General features: G+C 36.1%; 1 protein-coding gene across 1 annotated transcript in view; it reads left to right on the forward strand.

Moving 5' to 3' along the window:
* LOC129218071 (sarcalumenin-like) overlaps positions 1–13234 on the forward strand; it is a 113761-nt gene that overhangs the window by 78824 nt on the left and 21703 nt on the right. Inside the window, exon 4 of the mRNA XM_054852260.1 lies at positions 4840–5121. Coding sequence (XP_054708235.1) covers positions 4840–5121 — 282 coding nt within the window. The remainder of the gene's footprint in view (positions 1–4839; positions 5122–13234) is intronic.

Here is a 13234-nt window from a genome sequence, read left to right on the forward strand (position 1 = left end):
TGGGTCTATTTTTCGTCAGTAGAAAGCACCATAAGCTTTAATATAAGGTGTAAATCAAAGAAATCGATCAAGAATTGAGGAAAATCTGGCGTAGAAACCAAAAACAGGCTACAGAAATAATATATAAGGATAGTATGAATTTTACGATTATCGGATGACGTGCAACTCCGCGGCGATTTATCCGCACGTCAGCGGATGCATCCGCGCACGGCGTGCGTCTACATTACCTAGCTGTGCCCCTACATGGAAAATTTTGTAAAAATTTCACTTCAGAATGAAATAAAATAACAAAATTGAATTTTTAAAAATCACCGTCATGTGCACTGCCGTGGACAGATAAACGGCAGTATCTGCAGAAATGAGTTTCCGAGATATTTGAAGAAATGTGTTGGTATCAATACTAACAATAGGGAAATGTTGGAATTAGGCGGGGTTTTTTTTTTTCTTTTTTTTTGGGGGGGGGGGGCTTTTTTTTCCAGCGGAAACCAAATAAGCAAGCTTGTACAGTAAAGGTAACGTACAAAGGGGACAAAAATGACAAAAAGTGAGGAATGAAGAATTTGCAGTTACTGCCCTTTTCCTGCCCACGGCAGTAGCACACCCAAAGGGTCCTAACGAATGTTGTGGCAAGCTTCATGACTGAAAGTATCTAATTAAAAAGATTTGTGAGCAATGGCCCATTTATGAGTAACTTTGATTATATGATTTTTAGTCACCTTATTGGAAAGAGTTTATTTTTGTCCTAATTACAATTACTTTCTTACACATTCATTTAGAAACTATATTTGAAGACATGCAACTCTTGCTCATTTTGAGGAGCATAAAAAATTTATTGAGTTTCGTGAGAAAAGGTCCACTAAATCACTACAACAGAAATTGCCTAATCCAACGTTAAAGAAATTTTGTCACATCTCATAAAAATTTACGATGAATTACAGCTAGAAATCAGCAACTAAAGATGTAGTAATAATCCTTCCCTCCTTAATTAGTTGCTACATTGAAACTTCTGAATCGATGATTGATACTGAAAATTTTTCCGTTTTTTTTAAAACATTTTGTTGGAATTTCATCGTACGATGCTATCAATTAAAGCATTGTGAAATATTCCGTCCTTCCCTTTTTAAATCAGTACCAAAATAGTTTACAAAATGTAGAGTTAGTGCCAGGCCCAGATCTGCGTATCCACAGACCACGCAGTGCGAGGGAGGGGGGCATGTCCTTAAGGTGCCCATCGGCCAAAGACATTGAAAAAAAATTGAAAAAATCTAGAACTAAGACTTACTAACGTTGCAAATATACACTGCTGGCCTCTATGAAGGGGCCCAACATATCTTCTCGCAGGGGGCCTAAAATTTATAGATCCGGGCCTAGTTAGTACACTCTCAAGCTGCACCTTATTTTGTTACTCTACCACAAGTGTACCAGAAAGATCAGTTTGCTTTCAAATGAATTCTCAATTCTTTAACTAGACGACAGTTTTATGTGATTGCTGGAAAATAAGAGCATTTATAAAATAAGACGTGGCTTAAGAGTTTCGAACCTTAGATTTATAAACTCATTCGGTATTGATTTAAGAAAAAAAAGGGGGGAGAATGATTGATATGTAAAAGCAGTTGATTGATATCACAGCACTCTGAAATCTTCGAAAATTGTTCAAATAAAACCATAAAACCAGTTTCCAAATTTAGCATAAAGGTATTCAAATCAAGCAATTAATTTAAGGCAATATGTTGCGAAAAATTTGGGACAGAGGGAGTATTTATTTATCCTTTTACATATTTGGACAGAAGTTAGCTATTTTTAAATCATTTTTACGCTAAATAGGAACTGACACGTGACTAATTGAATTGAAACAAGGTCAATACCTAACGTTAAAGATGCGATATATTCACTACTAAAGTTTGTATAACGTTTTTAAGAAATACAAAGCTTTCTAGCATAATGCAACAATAAATGATTATACAAATACAAATACAAAAGTGACGACCAGCAACAGGCTCTGGGCCTAGCTAGACTGGTCCTAGTCAATTTACAATTCCCAGTGAAGATCAATGGCCCTCTTAAAACTATCTACTCCTTTGCTCATTACCACCTCTTCCGGTAAACTGTTCCAAGGTTCCACTACCCTGCTAAAATAATAATTTTTCCTAACATCCATGTTAGCCTGAGATTTAAATAGCTTAAAACAATGACCCCTTGTCCTGTTTTCAGTGCTAAACTTCAGCCCCGTAACATCTTTCATTTTAATAAATTTAAACAACTGAATCATGTCCCCTCGGTCTCTTCTTTGCTCAAGACTGTACATATTTAGCCTTCTAAGCCTGGAATCATAGTCTAAGTGAGAAAGTCCATTTATTAGCCTTGTAGCTCGCCTTTGAACCCTTTCCAATACATTAATGTCTTTCCTAAGATAAGGAGACCAAAACTGAACTACTCCAAATAAGGTCTTACCAAACTTCTATATAAGGGCAGAAGAACTTCTTTAGATTTGTTTGAAATAGATCTATTGATAAACCCAAGCATCTTATTGGCCTTGTTACTAGCAATGCTGCACTGTTGGCTAAACTTTAAATTCTGACTTATTAAGACCCCCAGATCAGTAACTTTGTCTGCCTGACTAATGACTGAACCTTGCAAATAATAACTTGTACACTGATTTCCATGCCCTAAATGTAGCACTTGACATTTCCCAACATTAACAGCCATACCCCATTTATCAGCCCACTCCGTAATATGATCTAGATCCCCTTGCAGCTGTTTTGCTTGTTCTTCATTTTCTACAGTCCCCATAACTTTGACTTCATCAGCAAAACAATTCATGTTCCAAGAAATATTTTTGTGAACATCGTTCATAAAAACAATGAACAAAACAGGCCCTAACACTGATCCTTGAGGAACCCCGCTTAAAACCTCACTCCAATTAGAATAATTTCCCCTTACTACTACCCCTTGTTTACTTCCGGTCAGCCAGTTTTTTACCCAAATGAAAGTTTGATTGATACTGAATAAAAAGAGATGCAACAATGAGTGATTGATGCTGAATAAAAAGAGAAAAGAACAAGTTCATTTTTCACAAAGAATGATATTTTGCTATAATGAAGAACTGGAAACTGAATGATTTTAACAACTTTGTTTTGCAATCATTTAATAATAATCCATTTCCACGATGATGTCTCTTTTACGAAACAAAATTATCCTTTTTACAAAATGCAATCAATTTGCACTCTAGCACAAAAAAAAAAAAAAAGAAAAAAGAACCACCAAGAAGGAATTGTCAGAACGAAACGAAATTTTATATACGCAAAGGCAACATTGATATAAGAAAGGGATTACGAAATGAAAGCAAAATGATTATTTATTACTGGAAAAAATCCCAAATAAATGGAAGTTATATGCCTTATTGAGCCACTTTAGCGTGAATGTAGAAGGTGATATGATACAGTCTTGGGTAGTAAAGTACGGGCAGGGCCGGATTTAGGGGAGGGCAGGCGGGGCTACTGCCCCGGGGCCTTCACAACAAAGGGGCCCCCACAGTAAATTTTTTAAAAAAATATCCTAACTTTCACGGGTCGAAAATATCGGATATATACATATATATCAAAATATTCGGATAAATATCAAAGTATCGAATATTTTCGAAAATATGATGATCTTTTAGAACCCTGATTAGGGGCTTCCACTCCTTCGTTGCCCCGGGGCCTCCACATTTCCAAATCAAGCCCTGTGTACGGGGAACAGCAGACCAGTATGATATCCTTCACTGTCTCGTACAACCATGGCTATCTGCGATCCTGCCCCCCCCCCTTGGGGATCGCAGATAGCAATGGTACAACAGTTTCTGTAAATGCACCAATAGTTCGATCAAATTCAATAACTGTCCAATTTACCGTCTCAAGTGATGCTTGACTGTATCGCCTCGTACATTCACGCTAGAGGTGACTCAATTCAACAGGTACTAAAAACCTCCATTCATTTGGGATTTTTCCAGCACTACTAAATGATCATTTTGCTTTCATTTTGTTATCACTTTCTAATACCAGTGTTGTAATCACGTGTGTGAAATTTCGTTTCATTTTGACGACACCTTCTTGGCGCGTCGATGTTTTATTAGTGTTATACTTCATGTTGAGTTGAAAATAGTAGTATGTTTCTAAGTAATTACGAGAGCATCTTTACTTTCGAAAATTAAATCTTGCCTAGCATTGTAAATTCGTTATTTTAAATCTTTTCTTGCAGTATTGAAATAAAATGTGAGTAGATTAACCTAGAGAACATCTGCTTTATCATTTTATGCATGTAAAGAATTAAATATCTCTCATCGATTAAGTGTTTCCCTTCAAAATGCGTCTCAAATTTATGTACAGAATTTATACAGACACAGTTGACTTGGCAATTTTACATTTTTGTACCAAAAAAAAGCCTTTTTTGCTATTAAATAATATTAAATATACATGTAGTTTCTTTAATTTGTTCCGTATCATAAAACATATTTTTAGAAACCTCAATTCGAGAAACACAAAGCAGTTTTCCTTTATTAAGTCCCAAGTCACGCATTTTTTCTTCATTACATTTCAGAGGAAACCCCTCTTCCCAGGTTATTCTAGTGTAGCACAGTTAGCAGGAAAGTTAAAAAAAGAAAAAGAAGGAAAATGAGAAAAATATCTTTCCCTGTTTTTGTGAAAATGTAATTTTTCGTTCAAATCTACTCAGAAAACCCAGCAAATTAATCAGATTATCACTCTTAATAGTGACTCAAAATGTCTAAGCTATAGCTGAATTTATATTTTCATTGTATTTATCTACTTCTTGTTAAAAACATGTTCATTTTTTTGCTTTTAGGGACCGAAAATATTGACGATGTAGAAGATAAAGACGACGATACGATCGAGAATATCTACGAAGAAGATGAAGACGACGATTCAACTGCAACGATGACTTATCGTAGCCGAGATCACGTTGATGCCATCTTGGGCTTAGATGAAATAGGCACGGAATATGAAAAGGAAGAAGAAAAGTTAGCACAGTCAATATTCCGTGATATTAAGAAGATTGAGCAAACCATGATTAAGCCCATGGAAATGCTCTTTAAGTATGCAGACAGTACATCAAGGAGTCTAGGAGGTGAGGTACAGTTCTTTCTTGATATTTTTACGATGAATATTACAAAATATTCGCGTTCAAAATTACAAAAATGTTATTAAAACTAAGATGGGACAATAGCTACAAAAATAATTATTTATGCTTAGTTAGCTTTAAAACTGGCATTCATGCTTGAAAAGAAAGAAAAAATTTCTCAACAGTTTTATTCTCAGCTCTTTCAACATCGATAAAAACAGACAGATTCTTTAGCTCGTCGATAATCGATGAATGGTCCTCTACTTCTCTTATTTCAACACAAGCTCCTCTTTGCTTTTTAATTTCTTTTTCTTTATTAAATTCAAAAACTTTTATATTTGCATCTGTATGCATTTCCCCCCCCCCTCCTTTCCCGAGATTATACTACTAGCTTTTTAAAACTTTCAAGTCTCTTAAGGTTTTGAAAAATCTTATGTCAAAATAACGCCAAAATTAAGGTCGGTAAGGTTTTTTAAAAATAATATTAGTTCGTCTAGAGCGTTTATAATGTTGTTAATGGATAATATTGTAAACGTACAAAGGAAAACTCAAATGACAAAGAGAAGTCAAAACTTAAATTTGCTTCATGAAAAGCAGCTTATTTAAGCCACTCGTTTCCATTAAATTGAGAATTTGTACGTTAAATATGTTACATTAATCAAAACTCAAATGATTAGTTGAAATTGGGTAATAATACAGTGAAAAACGATTAGTATGGGAAAATTTAAAGCACTTCTCGCCAAAATTACTGTATATAGCTTTCCAACTCTCTTCTATACATATAATAAAATAAGATGTTTGTGTGTGTGTGTGTGTGGCGCGCATCCCGGGAAAACGGTAAGGCCTAGAAAGATGAAATTTGGTATACAGGTGTAGTTTTTGCTGAAGTTGTGCACCTCGGGTTCGATTTTTGATATTTTTATTAGAAAAAAAGTTATTTAATGTTTTATGTGATTTTTAGCACTTTTTAGTACTTTTAACCTCACAGACCCCGAACCAATCGCGCCAGACAAATATTTTTGGTACTATAGTGTCGGAAATTTAATTTTAAATATGATGAACAAAAAAATTTTGAAGATAGAGCAATTTTTGTATTTTTTATGAATTTTTGAAAAAACCTTTAATTTGCATGTTTTCCTGGGTTTTATTTTTTTCTAATATCATCCTGCGAGAAGTATCAAAGCCTCATTTCTGAAATTTAAGTTGGTAATAGTAAAAACATTTTGCCCTCTTCAGAAGAAAAAAGTTCTTAAAAATACGCAATATTTTTTTTTACAATTTTTTTAATGCTGAACACATCATGTCCTTTCACGCATCAGTCGAAAAAAGCGTTCTTCAATCTTTTATGCCTGTGACGTCACTACTTGGGTTTCGATTCGATATTTACGATGGAATCTTAATCGCAAGCAATGTTAATCTTTTTTTTACTTCCTTTTACAAAAAAGGAAGTATTGTATTCGCGAAAAAATTTTCACTCAAAAATCGCCCTTAATTTCCATTTTGCTCACCCCCAAATGAATGTTGAGTTTTTTTTTCGATTCGACCACATGCGGAAAAGTGCCTAAGAATGTATAGACACGCGAAATATCCATTTTGACCATCACCGAGGTAATTACAACGACTTTTCTCGTGACGTCTGTATGTATGTACGTATGTGTGTATGTGCGTATGTGCGTATGTGCGTATGTGCGTATGTATCTCGCATAACTCAAAAATGGTATGTCCTAGAAAGTTGAAATTTGGTACATAGACTCGCAGTGGGGTCTAGTTGTGCACCTCCCCTTTTGGTTGCTTTCGGATGTTCCTAAGGGGGTCTTTTGCACCTTTTTGGGGGGAAATCATTGTTAATATCAATGCAAACTTAAGTGGTGTTACAATTTGGCGGACACTTGGCGATATATCGCCAGTCTTTTGGTCGCCAAGTTTTGTCGCCAACTTGGCGGAAAATTTGGCGATTTTTTTTTATCTGGTTTTAATTTGGCCATCGTTTTTAATATTTAGAGATTAAACTATTGAATCACATTAAAATTGCCAATAATGGGAAAATGACATTAAAATGGAGTAAAAGGAAGTCATGTGAGGCACACATCAGCTCGTTTTACTATATAGCTTACTTCTACATTTTCTGACGTGATGACCAAGTGTTTTTATCGGCAGCACTTGCTTTTTTTTCTTTCCTTTTTTTGTTTTATTTAGGGATTGCATTTATTTCTTTTTCCATCCCCCCCCCAAGCTGGACCTTTCGCTGTATCTATATTACGTTACATTTCATAGTTGTGCGCATTAATTCAATAAAAACAGCGAGATTTTTTTTATCTTTGTCAAACGCTACTTTTTGCACACTACGGGGAATTTGAGTTTTTTTTTTTTTTTTTTGCTCTACTTAAAAAAAAGGGGGTTTTTTTGAGTGTTCTTTGTTTTTATTAGGAAATTGGCGAGGAGGTCAAAATAAATAGAGATGGATAAGAAAATGTAGAGATAGATTGTAAGGGTAGATAGCCGCCGAAGGCGGCAATCTTGGCGCAAAAATGTGAATGGCACCAAAAAAAAGATAGAGATGGATTGATTAATACTGCTGCCAAATTTATTTAAACAACCGCCGAAGGCGGCAAACTTGAAGTAAAAATGTAAATGACAAGTTAGCCAAACAGCCGCCGTAGGTGACTGCTTGCACATTGGGTGTCAATGCCCCCCTCCCTCCCCCACATGTGGAAGTGCTTTTTGTTATTTTTCGACAAAATTTGCATGAAGAGTACGTCGTTTGTGTCTCCCCTCCCCCTCCTTTAAAAATATTCCAAACGACGAAACTGGAGACAGATCTAGAAAATATTTTATTCAAATTATTAATGATATAGATAGATATAGATTGATTGATACCACCATGAAATTTATTTAAGCAGCCGCCGAATGCGGCAACATTGGCGTAAAAAAACGAATGAGAATACTGATTTATAGAGAAAAACATTGATTAATGTCGTCGCTAAATTGTTTAAGCAGCCGCCGAAAGCGGCACCCCTGGCGTAAAAAGGCGAATGGCGTAAAAAGGCGGACCAGCTGGTCGCCGCAGGTGGCTAGTCTTACAATAAAATCAATGAACTTGAGAACTGACTGAAGTAATATGCACTTACTGCGCTAAGATTATAGGTCTTCCTTTGACAGATTTTGAAAATAAGCAACCATTTTTTCTTAAAAGACAACAGTTCTTTTAGGTGCGACAAAAACTTGATTTATATTGGCGTTTGAAAACGCAATCCTAATAAGGTTTCTAAACTGGAAAAATTACTCTGGTGATCTAGACAGTGATTCCTCTGCTATCAAAAGATTAATTGCGTAGCAGAGATGAGCCCGTGGTCTACACTTGCTGTACTATCTTTGTATTCAAAGGTACCAGTGAGTATTTTGAAATAAGCAGAATTTAAATATCATGAGGAAAATGAACATCACTTTGAATTAGACTTGATTGATTGATTGAATGGAGTTTTTAAGTGGTTGCTGCCTATCCTACAAGAGGAGGCTTATACCATGGCAGGAAAAAAAGGGGAAGAACTCGGGGGATGCACGGGAGGAAGGAGAGGCAAAAAAAAAAAAAAAAAAAACTCAAAAGCGATTAGAAAAAGCGACAAAAGTGCAAAACGCACGAATGGAAGAGCAATTGGCGCAAATGCGAGAAATCACAAGGGCGAGAGGGGCATTGGGATCAGAGATGTTGAAGCGCGAGAAAAGGGAAAGACCGAGGCTGGAGAGACATGGGCATTGGAGCAAGAAATGGTCAATTGTCTCAATTTGATTGCACAAGGGACATAGTAGGGAAACACTGCACTTGAAACGATGGAGAGTCTTTTTGACAAGGAGAGTCCCAGTGCGGAGTCTAGTGAGGAGAACTCCAAGTTTTCTGTTAGTAGTCCAGTTGATGTAATCTTTGATGGATCCAAGATAGAGCTTGTGGTTGAAATATTTGCTATTAATCCAATCACTGTTGATCTTTGATTTGACTTCTTTTTTGTTCATGGTAATGATATCTTCAGAGGCGATATCGTACGTGGAGCAACTTGAGAAGGGCCCGTTTTTGGCGAGGAGGTCAGCTTTTTCGTTGACCGGAATACCAAGATGACTTGGGACCCAGATTATGGTGATAGATTTGACTTTGCGCAGGGCTTCAACAATTGCTTCTACGGTATAAAAAGTAGCAGAGTGAGAATTCAGGTTGAAAGAAGAGATTGGACTTGCTGTCAGAGAAAAGAACGTAATCTTCATAATTGTTGGCGAATTCAATGATAGCTAGGGAGATATATATATATATATATATATAGCAAGGGCTTCAGCTGTAAAGACGGATGCATTATTATTGATGATGGCCGCAGCATCGATATTATGAGAAATGTTGATGGCGGCAATACTGGCGAAGTTGTTATTCTTTGAACCATCTGTGCTAAGAATGGTTTTTCCTTGAAGAAAGTTTGACTGGTATTAAAAATAATACAGGTCGTAGTCGAGTTGATATTTTTGTCTTAGAAAGGGAGGTCATCCGAGACAATGTGAAAGTTATTAATATTGAGCAGGTTTTCATTATATCTTTTTTTAATTATTTTGTTATAATGAATATTCTTGTCTTTAAGGTAGTCGTAAAGGCGGGGAAAGGTGTGCTGATTGTCTCCTTTAAAGCGATTGTCAATGTTGTGTTCTTTAGTTTTGTTCAAGATAGGGGACATCCAATAAAAGAAGAGATGATGAACGGTATACTTGATGATCATGGGTGAACGTCTGTCGCTGATGCGGTTTTCATTTGCTTCCCGGTAAAGAATAGGGAGAGGAGTCCAACGAGGGAGGCTGAGGGCCCACTGATGAGCACTGTTGTATAACACTTCAATCTTGTTGAGACTGGAATTACTGTCCGCGACGTAGATAATAGATCCGTAATCAATTAACCCTCTGATGAGGCTATTAGCTATGGTAACGAGGTTCTTTGCATTGGTGCCATTGTTGTTATTAGCAATGATTTTAATGTAGTTAAGACGTTGAAAAGCTTTTTTCTGAAGGTTTATGATGTGGCTGTTGAATAAAAAGCTATTGGTGAAAGTAAAGCCAAGAAGTTTCATATTGGTGTCCCAGGGAATAATTTTCCCGTTGTAATAAAACTGGAAATTGGTAGAATATCTTTTCCTAGAAAAGTTCATGGTTACACTTTTCTCTGGAGCGATAGTTAGTCTCCAATTTTGGGTCCACTGTGTAATATGGGAAAGGGCAGTGGCGTAGCTAGGGAGGGGCGGAGGGGGCGACCTGCCCCAGGCGGCACTTTTTGGGGGGCGGATATTTCACACGTTTGATGCAAAAAAAAAATGTAAAGCGTTTTTCCAATAAGGAAATCATGTTTTTGATCTATTACTGGAGGCAAAAAAGAAGAAAAAGTCTTTGAATTGTAAGATTTTAGTACGACTATGATAATAAAATTACTCTAATACAAAACATGTGTTTTTTTTTTGTATACATCTCACCACTATTGTTTGTTTGTCCTCTTCTTTCTCCTGAAGCTACAGACTGAAGGAGGTGGTAGTGTAAAGTCAAGGACCATGTTTTTGTTTTTTTCTTTTTATTGTTAAGATTAACTATTACAGAGGAAACAATACATTTCATAACTTTTCGTTATATAATGAAGCTACCACTTGATTTTAAGTAAGTTCCTAGGAAACCACCGTATTTAAAAAAAGAAAAAAAATCTTTTTTTAAAGGAAAGTGACAACAAGAGTAAAAGGAGAAAGGTCTGAAATGGTGGGCGATTTCTTGTTCATTTTCAGGATAGCATTATCTGTTTCAACAATTGCTTTGACTACAAAATTTTCACTAAGACAGAATGAATTTTATGTTCATTTTATAAACTATTAAAAAAAATACTATTCACAACTCGAATAGTAATTGCTTGTATTACTGTATTATAGCAACTAGTTCCCTTATACAATGAGTTTCACATTTAGTCATTTATTTTAAGGAAAGGTTTTTAGTTAGTAAAATGATCTCTGGGCAAAGACTTAGAACATTTCGACCTCTATTAGTGAAAAAGAAAAATCAATCAAATTTGGTAATATAGCAGTATCGGATCTAGGGAAGGGGAGGGGGTGAGTCTTGCTCGTACCCTGGATGGCAACTTCTGAGTTTGTTAACATTAGGTGAGTCGCTCAAGCACGGATCCAAAAGGGAGTAATAACTCCCTTTGAGAAGCCAAAATGACCCTAAATTTGCGTTTCTAAAACTTTAAATTAGGAAAATTTCCCCGACCTTTACTCTTTTTCCAATTGTCGCAAAGCTTAAAATGCAATTTCAGTACTTCAATTTTGAAAAAAATCCTAAGGAGAGCCACTTTCTATCCCTCTCTCTCTTAATTTGTCCAAACATAGTCTAAAACAGCTTTTTGGGGGGTTCCATTTACACTCCCCCCCTTTTCGTTGTCTAAAGTGTTATTAGCTTTAAAATGTGTTTTGAGGCCGGAAAATTTCGATCAACTGAGGACAGCTTAAAATTGCGTTGTTAAACACTCAATAAATGTCACATTTTCGGAAAGAGCAACCAAAACTTCCGATCCCTTAACGTCACCAAACAGCCCAACAGTGCAGTTTTAGTCCTAGAGTCTCGAAACATTTCCAACCGATGCCCACCCGATCCCTTCACATCTCGACTTTTAGCCTAATATTGATTATTGAGTTTTTATAACTTCAATACCAACAAATTCATGAGGGCGGTCAAGCCTTGACCCTTCCTGTATAATGATTAAAGATAGTCTAAAGTGTGTATTTAGGACATCAACTTCGAACTTTAAAATCCCCATCTCATCCGATGTCACCAAAAATAGCTTAAAAATGGGTTTTTGAAACTTAAACTTTAAAACATTTCTAAGGGTAGGGACCCCAGATGTGCACGAAATCACCTAACGTCATAACAGTTGACTCCAGATTTCGTTTTTAGAAATTTCTGAGGGCAGACCGCAAACCCTTTTTTTATCAGCAGTGAAGAGCTTAAAATGAGCAACAGTTTCGAAAAAGATTTCGAGTGGGAAACTCCCTCTGAACTCTCTTATAACGTTGTCCGTCAAACAATGGCTGAAGTCACGTTTTTAGGGCGTCATCTGAAAAAGTTTCAAGGGGAGACGGAAAAACCACCTGACTTCCCAACATTTTTAGAAACATATGGAAACTATTGCCGTCAAAGATAGCCTACAGTGGGGTCGTTTCCAAAAATTTAAAAGTATTTTTTTCTGAAAGAGCATGCTTAAAAACATAGGATCTGACCATTTTTAAAGTAATTTGACTAAGTTTAATATTTTTTAAAATTACTTTAATCGGTGCGCTTTCATTGTTCAAAGCTTCTGCCGATGACATCACAAATGATGAAATGCCATTCACTGTTGCCATTCAGAAGAGCACAATATTTAATTCGCATCTTTACTCACGTGTACTGGCAACAATATGGTTGATAGCAAGGGTAGAGGCAATTTTTGATTCGCTGCTTGATTATCATGAAGTGGAAACGCAACGAAAAATGCGCCAAAGGACATCATTTGTGACGTCATAAAGACCACGCCTTGTTTGAAAAATAGGACATTTAAAAAAATTATTTAAAAAACAACTGTTGGGAAAATGAAGGTATTTTCTGGGTCCATGTTTTTTTTTTTTTTTTTTTTTTTTTTTTGCTTATTCTATCAATTTCTGTGGATAAAAGTAATACTTTTGACTGAAGAAACACCCCCACTGTGCTTTTGAAACTTCGTCATCGAAAAATTTTCAGAGAGCTCCTGAACGCTCCCTATTCTCTTTAACGTCATCAAAGATAGACTAAAATTGATTTCAAGTTTGAAAATATTTCGGCAAGAAAATCCAGTCTCTGTTGGAGTTAGGGGAGAGTCTTACACCACTAGACAGCCTCCTACATTTACGTGTTTTTCTGTTTAGTTGAAAAACTTTCCGGACAGCGGCTGCAAACCTTCCCCAATGTCTTCACGCATCCAAAAATAGCCTAAAATTGCTTTTCAAACACTTCAGTTTTGGAAATTTTCCTTGAAAAGTCCTGACCCCCTCACGTCACCAAAGAATGCATAAAACTAATTTTAATTTAAAAAAAAAACAACCTGGCA

Source organism: Uloborus diversus, chromosome 3 (assembly GCF_026930045.1).
Source record: "Uloborus diversus isolate 005 chromosome 3, Udiv.v.3.1, whole genome shotgun sequence".
Taxonomy (NCBI): domain Eukaryota; kingdom Metazoa; phylum Arthropoda; class Arachnida; order Araneae; family Uloboridae; genus Uloborus; species Uloborus diversus.